Below are 24,731 nucleotides of genomic sequence, written 5' to 3'. Positions count from 1 at the left end.
ACCGGGGGACACTGAGAAACCGGGGGACACTGAGAAACCGGGGGACACTGGGAGACATGGTGACACTGAAATATTTGGGGAAACTGGGAGAAATGGGGACACTGAGACACTAGGGACACAGACACTGGGAGATATGGGGACACTGAAACATTTGGGGACACTAAGACACTAGGGACACAGAGACATGGGAACACAGACGACACTGGTAGACTAGGGGACACTGGGAGACTAGGGGACACTGGGGGCACTGGCTGGGAGACAGACACTTGGGGACACTGGGAGACATGGGGACAGTTGTGGACATAGACATGGGGACACTGGGACATATAGGGACACTGGGAGACATGGGGACACTAGGCACACTGAGACACTAGGAACACAGACACTGGGAGACATGGGGACACTGAACCATTTGGGGACACTAAGACACTAGGGGCACAGAGACATGGGGACACTGGGAGACTAGGGGACACTGGGAGACTAGGGGACACTGGCTGGGAGACAGACACTTGGGGACACTGGGAGACATGGGGGCAGTTGTGGACATAGACATGGGGACACTGGGACATATAAGGACACTGGGACACATGGGGACACTAGGCACACTGAGAGACATGGGACACAGACACTGGGAGACTTGGGGACACTGAGACACTAGCAACACTGGATGGTGGACATGGGGACACTGGGAGAAATGGGGACATAGTGTCTCTGTGTCCCAATGTCTCATTGTCTCCCAATGTCCCTATGTCTCACAGCATCCCCATGTGTCTCAGCATCCCCATGTGTCTCAGCATCCCCATGTGTCCCAGTGTCCCCTAGTGTCTCAGTGTCCCCATGTTTTCCAGTGTCCCCAAGTGTCTCGGTGTTTCTAGGTCTCCCAGTGTCTGTGTCCCCATGTGTCCTAGTGTCTCAGTGTCCCCTAGTGTCTGTGTCCCCATTTGTCCCCTAGTGTCTGTGTCCCCTAGTGTCTCAGTGTCCCCATATGTCACCTAGTGTCTGTGTCCCCTAGTGTCTCAGTGTCTACATGTGTCCCCTAGTGTCTCAGTGTCCCCATGTGTCCCTGCTGCCTTTCCCCCATCCCTCTCTTACCTGAGCTGTAGAGCTGCTGTCTGGACTCTGTGCTGTGTTGCTGCTCCCCACGGATCAGTAAGTAGTAGAGAGAGGCAGGGATATGCTGTAACTTCCTATCCCTGCCTCTCTCCACACACAGTGACCCCTACTGGCCGGTGCTGGTATTGCAGAGTAATCTCCATTTATTCTGAGAAAAATACCTGCATTTGTATTGCCGGTATTACTGCAATACTGGCACGGCCAGGCAGCCTCAAATACCAGTCAGGTGGAAAACCAGTATAATACCAGTCAGGTGGCAAACCTAAGAGTAGTGTGTAAAAAAAAAAAAAAAAAAATTTTTTTTTTTTTTTTTTTTTTTTAAATGGGCCTATTCCATGGGCCTGGGCCTGGAGCTGCAGCTCCATCAGCCCCTATGTTAATCCGGCCCTGATCATATGTGCCAGTTAATCCCCTAACTGTGCTACCTAGTTCCTCCGTTAGATCTAGCCTGAGGAAACAGTGCGAAGCGTAGAGAAGAAAGAGAATGAAAAGAGAGATGAATAAAGAAAGAACGTAAGAAGTATGTAGTCAGGTCAGGAAGAGAGGAAAAAGGGGACAAAAAGTGGGGGGAGGGGGAGGGGAAGGGCGGCAGGTCCTCAATCTCCCAATATGCAGCGGTGCCTAGTCCAGCGAGACATCGCGTCGGTCCAGAACCATCGAGGTACGACTTCAAGTGCCGCTCGAGCCTATTGCGCTATCGTCCCAAGGCTCCCAGAGTTTCCGAAATGTCACGGTCGTCCCTCTCACCCTTGCCGTAAGATCATCCATAATTCTACATATAACTCCAGTGAACTCTGGACCCTCCGGAGAGAGCCACGCCGTCGCTATCGCTCGGCGTGCACACAGAGTAACCTTGTGTACCAATTTCTGTTCCCGTGTTGTCCATCCTTCCACCGATCTGATTAATAAGTATATCCACGGATCCAATCTCAAAGGTCTACCAAATAACTGCAGCATTAGGTCCTCCACTGCCTTCCAAAATCCGTGTATCTTAGCGCATTCCCACCACATGTGAATATACATACCTTGGGTCCCGCATCCCCTCCAGCAATCGTCGTTCTCTAGTTTGTGCATCCTATGCAATTGGATCGGGGTAGTATACCAACGGAACATAGTTTTCCAGGCCTGCTCTTGTAAAGTGACGCACATTGAGACCTTAGAATTAGCCTCCCATATCTCCCGCCACTCTATCCCCTCCAGTGTCTCCCCGAGGTCTCTCTCCCATTGAGTAGTATACGTCAATCCCCCCCATTCTCTGTTTTCTTCACTGATATGGGCGTACAATAGCGTGATCAACCCCCTGGGGGCAACTCCGTCAGAACATATTCTCTCGTAGAAGGTAAGCGTCTCCAGAGCAGCTTTTTTAATGTGTGGCTTTTGAGCGAAGTCCCTCAATTGGATATACCGGAAGAAATCCGCTGGTGTTAGGTGGGTACCCGACTGTAGATCCGCAAATTGGACAACCACTCCATTACGAAACAGCTGATGTAACCGTTGCAATCCAGTTCTTTCGATGTTGCGGAAGTCCCAGGGAGTCATACCTGGCGGGAATTCCTTGTTGCCATATAGAGGGGACAAGGGGGATGGGGACGATGCCAGCTTATATTTGGTGTTACACAAGTCCCATATCCTAATTGAATTGAGAATCGCTGGGCTTGCGCTCCGTATCATTGGTCTGTGTTCCCTAGGGACCCACATTGTAAACTGGGGGAGGACGCCGTCCACCATCAGGGATTCGATGTCCACCCAACGCCTCTCCTCGGGGGTAGAGTGCCACATGGCCACCTGTGACAGTTGCGCCGCTAAGTAATAGAAGAAGAGGTTTGGTAGGCCCAGGCCCCCCCTATCTTTACATCTGTATAAAATCTGTCTAGAAGTTCTGTGCCTCTTGTTCTGCCAGACAAAATTCCCTATCGACCTTTGCAAGGGGATCAATTGCGTCTTCGTGACTCTGATGGGTAACGTCTGGAAAAGAAACAATAGGCGCGGGAGGATATTCATTTTTACCGAGTGTATCCTCCCGATCCAGGATATGGGAATATCAGTCCATCTATCCAGATCCCTCATCAGTACTCTAAGCATAGGGGCGTAGTTAGCGTCCTATAATCGCTCCGGGTCAGCCGTTATATTAATCCCTAGGTATTTCAGGGAGTCTTGATTCCATTCGAATGTGGTATTCCGCGCGCAACCTGTCCGTGTCATCTTGTGACATGCAGATCGGGAGCGCACTGGACTTTTGAATGTTTGTTTTATATCCCGCTAACCCGCCGTATTGTAAAATAACTTCTTGAAGCGCCGACATCGATGCGAGCGGATTTGTGATGGTTAAAAGTACGTCATCTGCGTAAGCCGACACCTTAAAACTTTTGTCTCCCACTCTGACTCCCGCAATATTCGGATGTTGGCGTATCACGTGTAGCAGAGGTTCCAATGCCAAGACGAACAAAAGGGGCGAGAGCGGGCAGCCTTGCCTCGTTCCATTATACAGCTGGAAAGGGTGCAATGGGGCACCCGATATCCGTATCTGCGCACGCACGTTTTGATACATTGCTTTCGTTGTAGTTATGTATTCCTCAGGGAAGCCCATGCACTTGAGCACTGGAAACAGAAATTGCCACCGGACTCGATCGAAAGCTTTTTCCGCGTCTAAGGATACCACTAATGTTGGGATCTTTGATGTCACCTGTTTCCATATTAAATCCACATTCCTCCTGGTATTTTCGAACAATTGTCTAGTAGGGATAAACCCAACTTGATCTGCATGGATGAGAGAAATCAGCAGTGGGTTGAGTCTGTCGGCCTGTATTTTCGCCAAGATCTTCAGGTCATGGTTGATCAGCGAGATAGGCCTGTAGTTTTCAGGGTAAAGAGGGTCTTTTCCGGGCTTCGGTAAGAGTACTATAGTCGCCAGTGACATGTCGGGTTCCAACTGTCCGCCCTGCCGTAAGCTGTCGAAAAGTCGGACCAGTTGTGGTGTGAGTTCCTCCCTGAAAGCTTTGTAATAAGAGCCGTCAAAACCATCCGGTCCCGGCGCTTTGTTGCCGTGTAGATTTGTAATTGCCCTGTCCACCTCCTCTTCCGAGATGTTGGCCGCCAGGGTGCGTTCTGCCTCTCCACTCAGTTTAGCCAACCCGAGTCCGTCCAGGTATCGTAGAATATAGTCCTCTTCGTGCACTCCGTGCGGACTTCCTTCCGGAGAGTGATTGTATAGCCGCTCGTAGAACTCCTCAAAAATCTTTGCAATCTCTGCTGGTGCCGTCCTCGTCGTGCTGTCAGTATGTTTCAATGCTGTTATGTGGGTCCTTCCTTGCCGTGGCCTAAGAGTCCTCGCTAAGAGGGTGTCCATTTTGTTCGCCTTTTCGAAGAAGGTCCGTTTTGACCAGGTCATGGCTGTAGCCGCATCATCCAACATTAAAGTGCGGATGTCCCTTCTTACTGCCTCCAGTTTTGCAAATACGCTAGCCGATGGCGCCATTTGATGTTTGTGCTCGAGGGTTCTAAGTTGACCCATCAGAGATTCAAGCACCTGGTGTTTCACTTTGTTTTTTCTGGTGGCTAATTTAATTAAGGTCCCTCTAATGACCACTTTATGTGCCGCCCAAACTGTACTTGCGCTTACATTTGGAGTGGTGTTCAATGCAAAGTATTCAACGATTCCTTGTCTGGTCTGTTCCAAGTTCTCCGGGTCCTGAAGCAGGGACGTGTTTAGTTTCCACGTCCACGGTGAAGCAACGCATAGGTTTCCCAACGTGATGGAAACGTCCGCGTGGTCCGACCAGGAGATGTTGCCCACCTGCGATCCGGTTGTTCGGGACATGCCTGCCGCATTAGTCAGGAAAAGGTCTATCCTAGAGTACGTCCCATGGGGGGCCGAGTAAAAGGTGTAGTCCTTGACCCCTGGGTGCTGAGTTCTCCATATGTCCACTAGACCTGTGTCCGCCATGAAACCCTGAAGCAGACGGTCCTGACCGCCCCTACCCTGTGACCTAGGGACACCCGTCCGCGAGCTCCTATCTACAGCCGGGCATGGTGCTGCGTTGAAGTCACCTCCCATAAAAAACATTCCGTGTGGTAGCGCCGATATTTTCTCCTTGATCCCTGTCCAGAACTCTTTATCTGGCTGGTTAGGTGCGTAGATGTTTATCAAGTGTATGTTATGGGAATGCAGGACGCCAGAGACAATAACGAACCGTCCGTCCGTGTCTGCCTCGTAATGCGTTTCGCGGAAGGGGCAACTACTTCTACTAAGTATCGCCACCCCATTGCGTTTGCGAAGGGTCCTAGCTTCATAGGAACCAGCAAATGCGTGGTCTTTCAACCTGAACTTGGCCTGTTTGGGCAAATGAGTTTCCTGTATGAATGCAATGTCCGATTCGGTCCGTCTCAGTTCCTTAAATAGGAGTCTGCACTTCCTTGGGGCATTCAGGCCCTTAACGTTCAAAGAGAGTATCTTAATCCCCATCATGTCGTCTGGTTAGGGCCATATGGAAGCCCCCGATGCCTCCCGTCGTTGCACGTCCCCTGTCGGGGCTCCGTGAGATACCTTGTGGTAGACCCCCGCCCTCGCCGCCCCCCCGGGGAAGAAGACAACTAAAAGGAATGGAAAGAGGGGTAGGAAGAAAGTAAAGTGTAAGAAGAAGAAGAAGAAGACTGCATCTGGACACAGTCCGACGCGAAGAGGTTCTGGTCTTATCAAATGCCAGAACAATATGGGGAACGTCATCCCATTTCCCTGCCACGATCAACGATGGGAGGAACAATGGATTCCCGAGCCCCACCACCTATGCACCACGTACGTGATATTTGGACCTCTATGTCAGCGGTTAATGCAATCGTATTGATCAGACTGTAAGTAATCCCCACTCCCCCTCCACCATCTTTAGCTCTAGTCTGATGCCTCAGCGCCATTCCGTCACCTACTCGGAGCCCAAAAATGGTTCAATAGGTGACTACCCCCGCTGCCCTTCGGTATTAAATTACCGCCCCCCTAGACATACCCCTCTCCCCCCACAGCCTCACGTGGAAAACGTTGGACTAGTCATAACATGTCTCAAACAGGTAATTGCTATATGGCGGTAGGACATTGCCCCCAAAACATTCAGAACGGAACTCTCAGTAAAAGGTAAACGACAGTTTGTCGAAGATTGTTGCATCTGTATGCATTAAACAGTACATTTACAAACGTATGCGTTCTACAATATTATTCGTGTTATTTTAAGCGTATAACCATTAGAAAACTTAGGTGTGGCATGTGAATTCCCGTTCAGCAGCCCTATCCCCGTAGTTGAGCTTTATTGGGATCGGTCTCAGCTTCTTTTTTGTCTGTTTTAGTTTTTCTGGGGGGTGTTTAGTGGTTTGAGGTTTGTTTTTGCGTTTCTTAATCATAATTTTTGGTAATTCCACACACGATGGATTATGGTTACTTATTGTTATTGATATTAACATTAAGAGATTTTTGTTTTGTTTTTCCTTTTTTTTTTTTTACATTTTCACACCGTTAAACATCGAAATACGTTTGTTGCAAATTTCTAAACCTCGAAACATGCAATAATACAGTACAGGTTTGCAATCTACAGCAATCTTCCACGCCGTCTAAGGATATACGGCCCCACCCACGTCCCCAATCCCCCCCACAGTGAAATCCTATCTGAATCTCAGGACGGCCCAACATCCCCAGCAGGGGCAGTCTAACCACACGGGGTACATGGCCTTCTCCGTCCACTACCCGCCATCTTAGGTTCTGCGGGGGGGGGGGGGGGGGGGGGGAGGGGGGAAGGCTGACATGTTTGCGGAAAGAAATTCGCCAAACCCACCCACGCCTTCTGTCGTGGCACCCAGGAGACATAGAAGACTCCATGTAAACCACAAATGTATAAGACTAATCGCGCCACTAACTCACGGCTGTGCCCCCCAAGTGCACCCCATCCCTCCCTCCTCCGTAGAGGCCGCCCACCCGGGCGGGCAGTCACCCCCACCGCCCGGCCCCCGGCAGGGAATACCCCAGACCGGCCGGCGGGGGCAAGTATCCGCACAGGAAGCGACCCCGCGGAAATCGAGCCACCCGGGGCAGGCCCCACCCGCGGCACTCCACTTGGACACGTGGGGAAGTGCACAGGGCTAACAGTGTTCCATGCTAGGTGCTCTCTCTCAGTGGGTTACATTGGCTTAAAATCTGCAAACGGCATGCTTCCCTTCATAAACTAACCACATTGGCGTGGGTTACATAACAGGAGTAGTTTAGCGGCAGTATCTAACGTGGGTTGTACATGACATCCCCACCCAAGGCCCCCGCGTCCCGAGCCCACCAACCCCCCCTATGAAAGCATGAACAAGCTGTCCCGCCACCCACTCATTACCACTGCACCCTACAAGTCTCTCAGTGAAAGTTGTTAATTCAACATTTTACAGTATACGTTGTTTCCATATTTAGTTCTTGTTTGGTTAAACTTTATGTCACACTTTAGATTATATTTAAATACCTATTATGGCGTCACGGGTTTGTCAAAACATGTGCTACAGTACCTTGTATTCCAAAATTGCTAAATAGTTGTTAACATGATTAAATCACGATTTGGGGAGTGTTTTTATTTATATTTGGGGGTGTGTTTTGCTATTTTTATAGTGATTCTATTTTCCTTTTTTCATTTTTCATTTTTATGTTTTTTTTGTTTTTTTTTTGTTTTATTTAAACTATTTTTGTTTATTTTTTTGTCTATTTTTTAATTTGGTGTTTTTTTGTTTTTTTCTTGTTTTGCAACAAAGATTAACCCTTATGGGAGGGGCAAACGGGTGACTTACCCTGGTACCCCCATGAAATAACAAAAAACACTTGGTACATATACTATAACGAAAAGTCAAAAGTCAATGTCCGTGATCATCGGAGGACGTTCCGGGCCACCCACGTTCTGCAGGCCGACCCCCCAAACATACCCCACCTGAGGTAAGCCCCGAATGCTAGAGGCCTAGTTCCGGGTGTAGGAGCCCCGGCTCCTGTAGGTGGAAGCTGCCAACCATCAGGGCAGTTCGGCTGAGGGAGACGAGGGCCTCCAGGGGGCCCTTTCGTGGGCCACCATCTCGTGGCGAAAGCCAGGAAACAGGGGCAAAGGGAACAATCGAATGCGGGGGCACAATTCACAGTGGGGAAGCCCACAAAATGGCTGTTTAGGGAAGGAAGGCCCTGTGATAAACCCAGTGATCCCGGACTACCGCCCAACCAAAACCACTGCTCCTGGAACCCCAAACAAAAAAGGGTCCCATTTCAAACGCTCGGGGGCAGGAGGCCTTCAAAGTGGGTGACAAAAAAAAAAAATGTAGATAAAGATACATTAAAGAAAAATCCCTGGTGTAGCATAACCTTTTGAAAAACCCCTAGACCCGAACCCCCCGCCCAACAAACCGCAGGACCTTCCACCAGCCGTGGAGAGAAGGAAAAAGGCGGAGAGACATGAAGGCATACGATACCACAGGGAATCATCGCTGGCTCCTGGATCCCGCACCACGCCATTCCGCCTGAAGGTGTGGAAGCTCCTCCGGTCCCATTGCCAGGTCTGGGAGGTCTGAGGGTGGTGATATTCCCAGTCCCTGGAACAGGCGCTTCGTGTCACCTCCAGGTGTCAAAATGTGGGTTCTGCCGTTGCGGAAGACCATGAGTTTAAATGGGAAGCCCCAGGCATACTTCAGGCCTGCACCTCGCAGAGCCCCTGTGATGGGCCGCCAGTCCCTCCTCCTCTGGAGCGTCGAGGGCGCCAGGTCCTGATATAGGGAAATCATGGCTCCGTCTTGCCGGATAGGCCCGTCTCTGCCCTTCTTCATCAATGCTTCTTTCGTCCTGAAATATAGGAAGTTTATTATAACATCCCTCGGGGTGTTTGCGTCGGTCCTTTGGGTTTTCATCGCCCTATGAGCCCTCTCGATGTGCCACTGTTCTTCCGGGATATCAGGAAGGAGAGGCTTAAGTATCGAAAGCACGAGCTCTAGCAGGTTTTCGTCCGGGCCTTCAGGTAAGCCCCTCAAACGGAGGTTGTTCCTCCTAGAGCGGTTGGTGATGTCCTCCAGGGCCAGGTCCATGTCGACCACGTGTGTAGTTAGGCGGTTAACTCTGTCAGTGACCCCGTTGTGGGCCTGAGTGGTCGCCTCCATGCGATCTTCTAATTTGGCCGTGCGCTCCCCCAGGGCGCTTATGTCGGCCTGGAGTATGGCTGTGGATCTGGTGATTTCCCCTGCGAGGAAAGTTTTCACCTCCGCCAGCTTGGCCAGGACAGTCTGCTAGTCTGCAGATGAGGGTACCCTGTCAGCACCGGGTGAGGAGTGCGTGGATCCCCCGTCGCCATCTTGGCTGCCAGCTCTGCCATGCCGGGGCGCGGTAAGGAGGTCCAGAACGGAGCCCCCAGATTCCGTAACCCTCTTGGTTTGTTTCTTGGGAGGTCTCCTCTCCATAATTCCGTGTTAGGGGAGAGGTATTCGGCTGAATAAAGGTCGCTTTTGTAGTTTAAGGTGCCGGTGGAGCGGAGCTCTAGCAAAGCACGACCGGTCTCATCGGCTGTCAGGCCACGCCCCCCATAAGATGATATTTCAATGGGACTAAAAGGATTGGTAAGGAAAATCTTGTCAACTAATTGACTTAAAGGAACACTAACGGGTCAGGAATACAAACGTGTACTCCTCACCGTATAGTGTTAGAAACATAGCATAGTTTAGGTGGCTAGCCCCCCTTTAAATAGGTAACAATTTTACCTTTTTTTCCATCGCTGGCTCCGCCGTGATCCACCTCCTTGGTTAAGATCCTCAGAATTTCCCATAGGAAAGCATTGAGAGGCTATCGCACATGCAACGGTTCAATCAGCATCTCTTCATAGAGATGCACTGATTCAATGCATATCTATGGGGAAAGTTCAGTACCGCCATGCACAGCATGGAGATGCTGAACATCAGTGGTTACTGGAGGTGTACCTAAGGAGCAATGTAAACACGTTTTTTTCTGTGAAAAGGGAGATTTTTCTGAATAGGAAATGTTTACATTAAAATGCCTGCAGTGACTGACCTTACACACCAGAACAACTACATTAAGCTGTAGTTGTTAACGTGACTCATGTCCCTTTAACTGGTCTCTAAATAACTCAAAAATAGCTTATAGCTTGCAAACATTCTTGGAGATGTGAAGACATACACACATGGAGGATATGTGAATATTATTTGGGGAAATAATTTGATGAAATATCTACAGTGACAATTCAAATTCAATGAAAACATTGCTGAATATGTTCTCTATGTCAGATACTTTGGCCTTAAATTTGAATACTCTCTTAAATGAGTAACCCTACTAGTGTTTTTAACAATTCAGGATTAAATTCATAAAATCCAAAAAAGAAAAATGTTTTGAGACTCTCTGCAGCTTAACTCCACCCCCTTAGCCATGTATACCTTTTTCATGAAATGTCTTCCTGATTGGCAGTTAAACAGTATAGAAGAGGACAATGATTGGCTATAGAGTGGAGTCATGTTAGCAACTCGGCTTACACTGATCTCTCGCTGGCTGAACTGAGTATGTACTCAGAATATATCTAATAAGGAAATCGTTGTGTGAAATTAGAGGACGTGGCACTGCAGAAAGATGCAAACCATTTTTTTTGCAAAACTCAAGAGATTTGAATGTGGAGAATACAGCATGAGACCAAATGCATTTAAAGGGGTACTCCAAACACCATGCCCCCTTCAATGTTTGAAGTGATCATGGTGAAAGGAGCTCATATTTGCAGCATTTCAGTATGAAACATTAAGCCAAATCTTGTACATTTGGACATTTTACGCAAACATGTACATTTTGCACACCACACATTGGTACTTTTATATATTTCTAGTTTCCAATTGGCAATTAAAGAAAATAACTTATTACATTACTCTTTACTGGCTCCTATTCCTTATGCCCTTTTAACTCCCAACACACCACTGAATTTCCATGTGATTGCTGCGGTAGAAACATACATCTAAGCGGTGTTATATATTAGACATACATCACGCTATCATGTATGATGCAAGTTTGTTATGGACAAATCCAAATATTACAAGTTTTAGAATGAAATGTTGTATTTCTTAAACTGTGTACTCTGTCTTTAAAGCGGCACTGTCATGCCGAATCCCGTTTTTTTTTTTAACCCCCCTCCCGCCTCCACTACATCCAATTGACCCCCTAGTCACCCCCAAATGCCCCTAAGCCCCCCACATTACCTATTTTTTATTCTTTATTTTCTGCCCCGATCTATATTCAGGGCGCCGCCATCTTTGTGTGGGTAGGTGAAGTCCCTGTGGGACACGTCATCTACCCACACTACACAGACTGTGAGATTCCCGCACATGCCCAGTGAAACACCTGGACATGCGAACGGGAATTTCACCTATTCATTCATTCATCAGACAGACAAATGAATGAATAGAAAAAATTAGATGAACAAACTAACACTGAGTATCAGTGTTTGTTTGTTCGTTCAGTTTATTACAAGGAGGGAGCTACCGGCGTGCAGCTCCCTCCTTGTAATATGTAAAGATAGAAGCGGCAGGGAGCAGAGCTCCCCACCACTTCATAAGCCCCCCTGGTCCCCCCCTCACTCTACGGGGGTCAATTAAAATCTCCCCAATGCTCCTACTCGCTATACCGCGAGTAGGGGCATGTCCACTAAACAGTGAGCAGCCTGTGGATGCTGACTGTAAAAAAAAAATGGTAATAAGGGGGGGGGGGAACCTACTGTCCCCCCCCCTGGCCCCCACCCCAGAGCGGTGGGTGGGGGCCCTAATAAAACAATAAGGGGTGGACCTACTGTCCTCCCCCCCTGGCCCCCACCCCTGCACGGTGGGTGGGGGCCCTAATAAAACAATAAGGGGGGGGGAACCTACTGTCCTCCCCCCCTGGCCCCCTCCCCTGCACGGTGGGTGGGGGCCCTAATAAAACAATAAGGGGGGGGGCCTACTGGCCCCCACCCTGGCCCCCACCCCTGTGCGGTGGGTGGGGGCCCTAATAAAATAATAAGGGGGGGACCTACTGTCCTCCCCCCTGGCCCCCACCCCTGAGCGGTTGGTGGGGGCTCTAAATAAAGATGGGGGGGGACCTACTGTCCTCCCCCCTGGCCCCCACCCCTGCGCGGTGGGTGGGGGCCCTAATAAAACAATAAGGGGGGGGAACCTACTGTCCTCCCCCCCTGGCCCCCACCCCTGCACGGTGGGTGGGGGCCCTAATAAAACAATAAGGGGGGGGACCTACTGTCCTCCCCCCTGAGCGGTGGGTGGGGGCCCTAATAAAACAATAATGGGGGGGGACCTACTGTCCTCCCCCCCTGGCCCCCACCCCTGCGCGGTGGGTGGGGGCCCTAATAAAATAATAAGGGGGGCACCTACTGTCCTCCCCCCTGGCCCCCACCCCTGAGCGGTTGGTGGGGGCTCTAAATAAAGATGGGGGGGGACCTACTGTCCTCCCCCTGGCCCCCACCCCTGCGCGGTGGGTGGGGGCCCTAATAAAACAATAAGGGGGGGGACCTACTGTCCTCCCCCCCTGGCCCCTGCGTGGTGGGTGGGGGCCCTAAATTAAGCCCCCCCCATCAAGGTGACTAGGGGTCCCAAGCCCCTAGTCAGCCCCACCCCCACCCAAAACATTCTATCCCCTACCTACCCCCCTCACCCTAAAAATAGTGAGGGGGGAATAAAATAACTAACCTGTAAAAAAAAAAATTTAACTTACGATTTGACGTCTTCTTTTTTTCTAAATTCTTCTTTCTTCAGCCCCCAAAAAGGCCAAATAAAAATCCATCATACCGTCGCACTTTAAAAAAAAAAAAAAAAAAAACGAGCGCAAAAAAAATTTAATCCATGTTCACCCATGGAGGGCACGCCGCGTACTGAGCTCCGCAGGGCGGGTCAAGGCTTATAAAGCCTTGCCCTGCCCTGCAATTAGGCTTAGAACACACTGATTGGTTGGTTTAAGCCAATCAGAGTGCTCTGTGTCATTTTACACAGCGTGGGAAAATTCAAAAGAACTTTCCCACGCTGTGTAAAATGACAGATCACTGTGATTGGATGGTTTTAAAGCAATCCAATCACAGTGCTCTGTGTCATTTTACAAGCGTGGGAAAATTCCAAAGAACTTTCCCACGCTTGTAAAATGACACAGATCACTGTGATTGAATGGATTTCAAGCGGTATAGCGAGTAGGGGCATATTATTTACTAATACTAAGTAATCTTTACTTAGTATTAGTACATTTGGCTGAAAGACCAATTTAGGTCTTTCAGCCTTTTAGTAGATAGCTCCCTAATACCGTGGGAATTAGGGAGTTATCTACTAAGCGGCTGCAAGATGCAGCCGCGGCAATGAATAGGATCGGAGTTTCATTCATTAGAAAGAAATTCCGATACGATCAAAGTACCGAATTGCATCCTAACACCAATGGAGAAACAGTGCTCATTCTGTTAGGATGCAATTCGGCAGTTTTGCCGGCGTTCTGTCTAAGTGACAGGACGTTCGGCAATACTGACAGGAAGCATTGTGGGAACAGGGAGTAAAGCTAGGGATCATGGGAAAATTGCTCTGACCAGCGGAAATGAAGCACACTTTGCTCCTCCGCTGGTCTGAGCTGGTCAAGCGGAGAAATCCTCCATAAGACAAAGAGTCCCTACTTTGTCTTATGATTTTAAAGAAAACTAAAGAAGACAAGAAGAAAAGAATAACAGATCCTGAGAGAGGGGGAGAAGAGGAAGAGATTGAGGAAAGGTAAGTTCGGCATGACAGTGCCGCTTTAAGAGATATTGCAAACTGACAATGTGTTAGAAATGGAACATATTGTTTTTCATAGATGTTTCTTTAAGCAATAACCTCTTACCTACCTACAGTGCATATTATGTTTACGCCATTTTGTCCCAGACGAATTACAATAACAATAATGCATAAACAAGCTTCAAGGCTATGCTACGACTCTTTCAGTACACAATATACTGTGGTATCCTTAAGTAGATAAGGATGTTCAGACTTTAAGATGCCATCTTGAACTAAGTCAGGAAAATTTCCATGACGTATACACCCTTTAGTTATGGCCAAGTTAAGGGAGGTCCTAAAATGAATAAAGTAAAAGAAGTGTTACTTTTTCTTATATGAACTACAGTGACCCTAAAATGAAGGCACCTAAGGTATAAATAGGTGTACTTTTAAAATGTTAAGAAACAGAGGAGAGACTTGGAGACAGACGCTGCTCCATCTTAAAATGACAGAGAGGCTGACATGATGACATGTTCAGAAGGGTATGTTAACCTATTAATGATATTTGCAAGCATTTAGTTTAATCTTATAAACTCTGCTATAATGGATTTTTTATGTCTATATTTATATTTTTATATAATAAATATCTAAAAGACAAATCTTTATTGCTTCCAAGACAATCCTTATTTTATATTGTATTCTCAATTATTTATATATGTCAAATAGAGGATCTCTTACACTAACTATATAAAATTATAGCTATGATATCTGTATGGTTAGCCCTGCTAAGTTCTATGCTTTAAGACATTATAGTGGTAAATAAGGGAACCAGCCGCGGTTACAATTGGCGCCCAACGTGGGGCTTGGAAGCTTTAAATATAAAATAATAAATACCTAGGTAACCTCGTATACGTAAGAGAAGACACAATACTTTGTCATAAGTCTTGAAATACCAAGAATCTAATGAGCTATTTTTAGCCCAGACTTCGTGAGAGATCTTCATCATGAAGAGATGATTTTAATGTGAACTTGTACAAGGCACTTGGAGTTCAGGTGCCAAGTACATTGTAATTAGCATACAATTCTGAAATTGTGGATCTTAGTTAATATCATAAGAGAACAAATATACATATTTTGTAAACTCCCTAATATGCCTAATACACCAGCATAGCATGGTCCATTAGTTCCAGGCATGTTCTCTTTGTAGCTACTTAGTATGCATGCGCAGGAAAAAGATTAATGCAAGATGTTGTCAAAAGAAAAAAGCCATGTCTTTCTCTTTATGGCTGTATGTAATAATGTTGTTCATAATTTGGAATATAAAACAACAACTTCTCAATTCCTTGGAATGTTTACATGTCTCTATCTCTGCAATCTTGGCTGGAAACTCCAGACTCCAAAAATAGTTATGCTGTTATAATTCCTGATTTTCAATCAACAGCTACCGTAACTAACAATATGGAAATTATCACTGTTATATAAAACTTTTCTTAGAAAATTGTTAGAAAATTGTGAAAATATACCAGTAATATGAGGGGCATGTATACTGCATCACCAATCACCAGCGTTAAAGTATGCAATGTATAATATACACTGTTTTAGTATCTTGTTCTGCTTTTTGCAATAATATGGAACAGACACCCACATTACTAACAAAAGTTAAACAGGTACCAAATAAATGTACTCCTGGGTGGGGGTTAACCCCTAGTGAAAGAACTTCCAGTGGGACTGGTAGTTATATAGCCTATGTGGTATTAAGTCACAGTGCAGCGTTGATACTGTAGTGGGATAATACTGACGGTTATCTGAGACCACACAGTCCCACGGACTAGGATACGAGTCTGAGTTTGTTAGAGCCCCAAATCTAAGTCATGTTTGCTCTAGGATTGAGCAGGGTAAGAATACATATTTATAAAAAGTTCCACACTTTTAAATCAGTTATATTCCCCTTAGCTAAATGTGTACTGCTATCAGGTATTTAACTCGTGCTGTACAAATCGCACGGGGACAAAGCTAATAGACATCTCTAATGAGACAGAAAGGGGTATTTTTTTATATACACCCCTTTACTTATTAACCCTTAATAGGGAACACATGGGATGGGTAGCAGCATTGTAACCAGGCTGTGTGATACAAAGTAAATACAAATACAAAAAGAGAAGTCCTGCGCTTAAGCAGCAAGGACTACAACACACATCAACCCCAATATATAGTAAAAACCAAAGAAAAGAAAATGTTACTTGCGCTTTTTCCTTAATCCCTATGTATATTTAGACAAATGGAGGTCATTTAGTTGCTCCAATGGCCATTGGAGGGATGCCCGCCTGCCAACGTCAAGGCAGACCCCCCCTAAGCGGGTCCTAACACTGACCCTTCAGCCTGCTTCCTTGAGCTTCTGGCAAAGATATCTCTAATGAGACAGAAAGGGGTATTTTTTTATATACACCCCTCAAGGAAGCAGGCTGAAGGGTCAGTGTTAGGACCCGCTTAGGGGGGGTCTGCCTTGACGTTGGCAGGCGGGCATCCCTCCAATGGCCATTGGAGCAACTAAATGACCTCCATTTGTCTAAATATACATAGGGATTAAGGAAAAAGCGCAAGTAACATTTTCTTTTCTTTGGTTTTTACTATATATTGGGGCTGATGTGTGTTGTAGTCCTTGCTGCTTAAGCGCAGGACTTCTCTTTTTGTATTTGTAATAGACATCTCCCCTGAGATTTAAAAGAATATCCATAGATAGACAGAATGTCACCTTGAAGTGACATAGACAGCGTTCCGCACGAAATTCATTACTTTAAAGTAATAATCAGCTACAACCATCAATCATACTATTACAGGTTACTTTGTTGCAAATATCTTAATGGCAAAGTATCTCTGTAGTAATATGTATCCTTACCCTGCTCAATCCTAGAGCAAACATGACTTGGGGGCTCTAATGAACGCAGATTTATATTGATCCTAGTCCGTGGGACTGTGTGGTCTCAGATAACCGTCAGTATTATCCCACTACGGTATCAACGCTACAATACGACTTAATACCACATAGGCTATATAACTACCATCCCCACAGGCGTTTAAGTGCTGTTTTAACTACACTTTAACGTAGATTGTTGGGTGCCTACTACCTTTTTAAATGCATTACCATTAAAAGTTACATTTAATTAAGTCAGAGGCTTGCACCTGCCATCAAGCTACACTACCCTTACTCCCATTTCCTTTGATTATCGGGAAATCCACTCCTTAGGATACTTTACCTTATCCTATTCTCCTGTCTTCTCTTCGTTTTTTGTATATAGACACCTACATTACATGCCAGGCTGCCCTTTAACCCCTTAAGGACCAAACTTCTGGAATAAAATGGAATCATGACATGTCACACATGTCATGTGTCGTTAAGGGGTTAAACCTCTCTGAAACTTACCAGTTACAGCTCTATCACCAGCAGCTGCAGCACCCGGAGTCACTTCATCAGCACAAAGAGATCTGTAAAGAACAGGTAACATCAGAGAAAGGAAAGATGGATAGGAAAGATTACATAAGAATCAATTTTACTGCATGGAAAGAAACTCTTACTTAGTGGGGACCATTTGGAACAAGAATAGCTTTCATACATATAGCATACTTCCCAAACAGAGCTGTCATCGGAAATTTCTGGGCCCCTTAAAATGTTTTTTTTTTACTGATCTAGAAACACACTCCTTGCCACACAGATACTCAAATAAAAACCACACACGTTTCCAGAATATACACATACACAGAGGCAGACACAAATACACACATACACATGTACAATATGTTAGACACACACAATCTGTTAGGCACACATACACACAAGTTCCTGCTGTCACACCTGCTGCCACACACACAGAAGCGCGCGCACACACAGCATCAGACACACAGTGGGACATGTACACACAATCAAGCACTCTCTCATACACCATACAGATATACACTATCCGAAACACATACACTGTAAGAGACACTTGCTAATAAAGGATTTGGCCATACCAAAAGCAGGCCTGTGGGAAGGAGAAGTCTGGTTTCGCAGACTTCCATTTAATAAAGGGCACAGTTTCAAATTATAAAACTAATATGCAAAAGACACAAGTTATCCATAGTAATCAATCTCTTATTCAGGAAGAAATATTAAGTCATGCTTATAAGTTCAATTGGTCTAACAAATCAATCCATTATCTTGGAATCAAAATTAATTTTGATATTAAAATATGCATAGACGAAATTTGTATCGAACTTCTATAAGAATTTAGAAATATGATAGCAAAGTGGAGTGCAACCAGCATGGTTAGGGAGAATAAATATTCTTAGACCTTACTTATTACAAAGCTGGAAAACCTTTTTCAAACAATGCCTTTCAGAGTATCTAAAAATGATTAAATGTATTTCAAAATCTTTTTATCATTTGTTTGTGGAGGTAAGAAAGATAGAATTCCATTTAAAATTATGACAACCACTGTGATGTTTCCTCACTTTCTATAATGGGGAACTATAAACTTGGTAATAAAACACTGGTACATTTATGAGAACAAAGTATTTGGCAATCTTGATCCTGGTCTTTTCTTTTGGATTGATAATTAAAAAATAAATAAATCTTAATCTTAATAATTTAATCATACTTCAGGTGTTCCAATCTATAGAACCAAGAAAATAAGCTTTTTTACTCTCTGAACCAAATTTCAATACATGCTTCTCTGACGGTTCTGACATTTTTTTTAAAGATCTTGTCTGTGTCAGGATACTAGTTGATCCAGTACGCAGAACTGTATTACAACTAGGACTAAAGGTAACATTTTACCGGGCCTTAGAATGGCCGGACTTAATGTACCAGAGAATAGTCAGAATACTTACCGAGGTCGGGGACACAGAATGAGACACAACGATGAGGGAGAGCCAAAAGTCAAGGGTACCAGAATACAGGGAAGTCAAACAAAGCCAAAGTCAATAACCAGAAATAAACTCTCAGGAACACACTCTTGGACAACCACTAAGGGAAACCACGACATGGCAATGAGGAAACGTAACAAAGGAGTTTAAATAAGTTTCCTTTAAATCCAATTGGCCTTACCCGGCCTCTGACCCCAGAACATGTGTGCGCATCCTCTGCGTGACGTCTTCAATACCGTGGGTGGACGTGGGGGTTATAATTTGGTATGGGTCTGCAGCGGCCGGCGTCTTTCAATATGCCGCAGGAGTCAGACACACCGGCACAGGGCTGCCGACCAATATCTCCACCAATGCAGGAAGGTAGTTATTCCCAGATACACCACAAGGTGAGGATGAACATGTGACAGTCTGATTGGGTAAATGAGGGGATAATGAAAATAGAGGATGTGTACTTTAATTCTAAGATAAGTTCCTTTGTGCAGATACAGATGAGGATTGGTTTGTCCAATAGAGATTTTTTTTTACATATTTGAGAATAATTGATTTTTTTACATACAATCTCAATAATAAAAGATTCCTCTCTTGATAAGGACTTATATGGAAGACATCTAAAGAAGTCTTCAAAGATTAGAAATATTATTAATGCAGCCAACCAGGATGTGAAATTAAAAACCATCATCAAATGGGAAAATTATATAGAGAGGTCTTTCTCTTTTCAGTCCTAGCCCAAACCCTCGGAATTGATAAGGAAATCTATACATTGCATACATATTCAAGAGATTTTCCTTAAACTTCTTCACTGATGGTACATGATTCCCTTAAAATTGAGTAAATTTCAAGCACACTCCTCCAAATTATGCTGGAGATTTAATGAGGAACCAGGTAAATTAAAGCACATATGGTGGGACCAAACTAGATGTCCTTAAAGTGGGGATCACCTTATTATTTAGTATATTAAAATTAAATATTAATTTAACTCCTGAAATATTTTTATTTTATCTAGATCTTCCCAGATTGCCTAAATAAACCATTGCTTTTTTTTTTTTTTTTTTTTTTTTACAATTCATGTAAACTTCTGTATATCTAGATATGGAAGTGGGTAGATTAGTCCCTGTGACAGATCGCCTGCCACCCCGACTGGGCACCTCCATCAATGGATGCTTCATAGCTGACACCGAGGACTATAAGCACCACACCGGACACCACAACCACCTCAGACTCAACAACCGCCGCAGCTCAAATGGAATCTCGGCGCCTTCCTTCAACCCTGGACAGCCTCTGACATCCAGGACCGTGTCGGAAAGACCTCTCCTCCAGGAGAGCGTAACAAGAAGAGCTAAGTGATTAGAACCCAGGGGAGTATACAGAGTACAGAAATCCCCAATGTGATTATTGCAGTTCCCCTCCAATCACAAGACAAGACTACGTGTTGAGGGTCAAGCAGGAACTCTAGGTTTAATGGGGCACATTGGCCTTTTATACAAGTTTTACAACAAAGGTGACGCCCAGGTGAACCTAGTTGGGCACCGGGACACAAGATTAACAAGCCAATAGAAACAGTAACAATGAATGACACTCCCACATATATTACACAATTCCTCCCCACTGCCTGTGATACAATCAAAGTAGATAATACAATAACCCAGTTATCCACAGGCAGAAAAACACACAATTTTATCACAGCAACCATGCAAAAGTTGAGCGATGAGAACCGAGCAGCACGGAAATGCGTGCTTAGGTTGTGCAAATTGGGACTGTGGATTTTCGATCTTCCTCACCAGTGGCAGAGTGAGTTTTAGGGAGAGGCGACAATCGGTCTCTCTCCCCAGTGGCAGTGTAAATTGCAGGGAGAGGAGGCAGCCGGCTTCTCTCCCCATCGGCAGAGTGAGTTTCAGGGTGAAACTATTTTGACCGACCGCACGCATAATTTAATGCCCAAAACAGTTCCAGAGATTCAGGGCTTGCGGCCGGTCTAGTTCAGTAGTTTGCAAACGAACAAACAAACTACCGAACGGAGTCAATAGTCTTACCCTGGAGCTTATTCCCTTCATCCAGACGAATAATCTCACCGAACAGTGCCCTTCTAATCTGAATAGAAACGAACGCAGGCGATGATGGAAGTTCAGCGGTGTTCCAGAGTTTCTGTATCCAATTTCAGTTCCATGAGATTCATGCCCAAACAGCGCTGTCTGCATTCATGCGAACAAGATGTCCGCCACCTCGTATTTGTTCATAGGAATCGTGGCCACCCAGACGAACAATTAGAACCCTGCAGTGAGAAACGTTCCAAGTTGTTAATAGGTGTTAACAAGCTCCAGGCTGGTGTCTGTTCGTGCGGTTGTTCGGTAAACAAACTATATAGTCCCAATTGCACGAACAGAGCCTGTTTAAAGTATATTAACCAGTTCTGTTGCAGGGGCCATAGTCACAGGGTAAAAGGCTGGCAAGTAGCCCCCTCCAAAAAACAGTGGCGAAGTTGCTTTCATCACAGTCCCATTGAAGGTTTATCTTGAGGGTAAGTACTACTGGGTAAGTCCATTCTTCCAGGTCTCTCTTGATGTCTTCACACATATTATGATGGAGTATCATCCAATATCTATGTATTAATATATTTTTGCTTTATTTGTGTCTTTTAATTATGTATGTATGCAATGTATTGTTTTCTAATGTTTTGTATACATTTTTTTGAATGTTATATCTCCATGGACTGTAATAGCATATTTTATTGAGGACTATACTTAAACATAAGTCACTTTAATACATTTTACTTAATCTGTATATTTATACGTTAAAAAAATTACATTAAAAAAATGGGATCATTCTGAGGCTGCTGGCCAATGCGGTCCAGTTCAGGGAGCTTTAGTTATCTCCCTTGCTGGACCCAAATGCGCTCCAGGCCCTTATGCAGGCTTAACTATACCAGTCCCCTTACCAAGGTACTGCCTGTACCCTGCTGATGGCGACACTGCTCAACATTTCAAACGGACAAAGGGACTCTTTCATTTTAGTGGTGATAAATTTCATGTGGCTTACTAATAATTCATGCAACAAAAATTTAGAACAAGAACTACAGATCTTATTTACACAGACACTATGTGCACCAAAACCATTACATTTTAATGTAGTGGCTTTGGTACACAGATGCTGCTTCTTTTCCCTCACAAATGTAAACATTGCCTTTTCTTAGAAATGGCAGTTTATATTTGTAAGAAAACAACTCTCAGACTGACAGCCACTGAAGTAATTTATTCATTAAAGGGACACTAATCCCTATAACCATTGTTTTCTTTGAATTGGTTATAGTGCCTGGAGTCCCCTGGTTTCGTCCCTCCATTCAGTGTTAAACCATGTTCGAGCAGTTTAACACCAAATAAGGGTCCTTGGCGGCCCACAGTCTGGCCCCTTCTTGAAGTGTGGCTAAGGCGGAGATTACACACTTCCTTGTTGTCATACCCATTCATATCGGTAGTAGGGATCGACCGATTATCGGTTTTACCGATATTATCGGCCGATATTCGGTATCTTCAGCAATATCGGTATCGGCCAATATAGATACCGATATTGCTGATAATACCTCCTAGGACCGCCGGGCTCATTACATAGCTGATTTACCTTGCCAGCAGCTCCTGCAGCTCCATGTCTAAATCTCGCGAGACCCGCGGCCGCAGAGGGGGGACTAAAAAAAACATTTAATTATAAAAAAAAAAATTAACATAAAAAAATGCCCCACCACCCCCATTTTACACACACTGCATTACATATACACACACACTGCATTACATACACACACTCACTGCATTACATATACACACAGCGCATTATACAAACACACACACACAGCATTACACACACACAGCATTACACACACACACTACACAAACACACACACACTGCATTACATACACACACACACCCTGCATTATACACACACACTGCATCACACACACACACTACATTACATACACACACACTACATTACATAAACACACACTGCACAAACTGCATTACATACACACACACTGCATTATATACACATTACACAAACACACACACTGCATTATATACACACTCTGCATTCACTATACACACACTACACTGTTACAAATCGTTATTTGTAACTGGCCTTTTAAATAGAACATTGCCCTGCTTCCCTGGATTGTGGAGAAGCCTAATGGCCAGCCTCCTTCCTCGTGACTATGGCCCTGGAATATATTACCTTTTGAGACTTACCTTCGGGCACAAAGGATTCTGGTAAGCTGTTCTGGGCCCTTTAACTGTTTGGTACTTCAATACTGAACTTCGGATACAATCGAAGTACCGAAGCCGCCGAAGTACCGAAGTCGCCGAAGTAGTCGAAGTGGCCGCCATTACATTCGAACACGTGGCAGCGGCCATTTTAGAACAGTCGAACACGGTCCGCGGTGACCTGTACCTACCCGTATCCTTCGACATCACAGCCAGAGACTAAGTCCTGTTCGAACGTCCGAACACCCGTTCGAATGGGACTTCATCATCTTTTTATGGGAAACCGATCGTCCTCAACTAGCGACCCCCGAGGAGGTTTTAACCGCGGTTTACTTCGGCACTTCGACAGATGTCGAAGTGCGTTCGACGATTCGAACACCGTTTTCGGATGGGACTTTACTGGTTTTCAGGGCAGAGATAGACCGACCACACAGCCTGAATCTGTGGAACTGTTTGTGGGCATGCAAACAGGCGTGCGGTCGGTCCAAAGAGACTTTTTAATATCTCTGGAACCACTGGACAGATTCTCACGAATTTTGAGTATGTTATTCCCCAATTTATGTTGTTCATAAAAATATAAGTTTTATTAATGTATCATGTAAAATGGTAAAGTTATAGAAATGTATAAAAATGTGTAAGTTTTAGCTTGGAGATAATTGAGTAGATACAGTAGGAAACTCAATTATCTCCCAAGCTGAGGGGAGGGAACCTGTGGGCTGTACTTTGCTGTTATTGGTGATTTTATGCCTCCCCCTGGGAGTGTCCTGTTTGCCTGTACCTCAATAAAAGCCAGGCTGGGTGTTCCAGCACCTCAGACTTATTCTGACCCTCTAACTTGCAGCCTTGACTCATGTTTGTAGGGGACAGCTATAATCACTACAGGGATTGCTATGCTCTTCATACTCCCTTAGCTACTGAGCTCTTGTAAGAGCTCTTGTTCCTGATCCTGCTTCGCTCTACAGAAGGAAGAGGTTCGCCTATTGGAACCTGGAGCCTGTTCGTAGGTCCAGGGCGCAGAGCAGACGGCGAGATACCAGCCCAGCAGCGGTGGTTCGTGGAGTCTGCAGTGCTTATGGTGGCTGCGGTGCTGATGGTCACTTGGTGAGCGCTAGGAGCATCCTTTTCTACGGTCCAACTTCCAGCCAGCCTGGAGGCAACCGTAACATTTGGTGGCAGCGGTGGAATGGCGTCCTAGCGCAAGGAGCAGCACCCCAACAGCAGTGGTATCGTATGAGAGTTATTGAGGGCAACGCTAGCCTCTGCGCAGCGTCCCTACCTAGAGCAGCATGGAGCCAGCCAGTCCGTGCACAGCAGTCGAAACGGAGGAGCGGTTCCTCGAAAGATTGCATGACTTCCTATCCTGGAGAGATGAGGCAGTCTCAGACGAAGAGATGTATGGGTACAGACATGAAGCCAGACTTCAGCTGTGGGAAGAAGCCCTACAGGAAGTTCAACGTTGGCGAGGAGATCATAGTATCAGCCGAGAGCAGCAAATCCAGGCTCGAATGGCAGAGCGGATGCCCTTCCTGGGCAAACAACCCCTTCCAGTGTGGGTAGCTAAACTAGAGAATCTAGTATATAACGAACTGTGGCTCGACACCGCATACCAGGCGCTACAGTGGTACGCAACTCAGCTCGCTCCAGAGATGGCTGAGTATGAATTCCCAGAGTGTGGGGATTACGATGGCCCTGATCTATTCTGGGAGAATATGGACGATGATGACTTTGGTAGGGCT

The 24,731-nt window shown here is 45.6% G+C and overlaps 1 protein-coding gene across 2 annotated transcripts in view; it reads right to left on the bottom strand.

Annotated features, from left to right (window-relative positions):
- The window catches only part of LOC134611507 (CYFIP-related Rac1 interactor A-like), a 95,153-nt gene that overhangs the window by 52,743 nt on the left and 17,679 nt on the right, over positions 1-24,731 (bottom strand). For both annotated transcript variants that reach the window (XM_063455445.1, XM_063455470.1), the window contains exon 2: positions 17,270-17,331. In XM_063455445.1, the coding sequence (XP_063311515.1) occupies positions 17,270-17,331 (62 nt within the window). The remainder of the gene's footprint in view (positions 1-17,269; positions 17,332-24,731) is intronic.

This window comes from Pelobates fuscus, chromosome 1 (assembly GCF_036172605.1).
Source record: "Pelobates fuscus isolate aPelFus1 chromosome 1, aPelFus1.pri, whole genome shotgun sequence".
Taxonomy (NCBI): Eukaryota; Metazoa; Chordata; class Amphibia; order Anura; family Pelobatidae; genus Pelobates; species Pelobates fuscus.
This window is presented reverse-complemented; position numbering and strand designations above follow the sequence as displayed.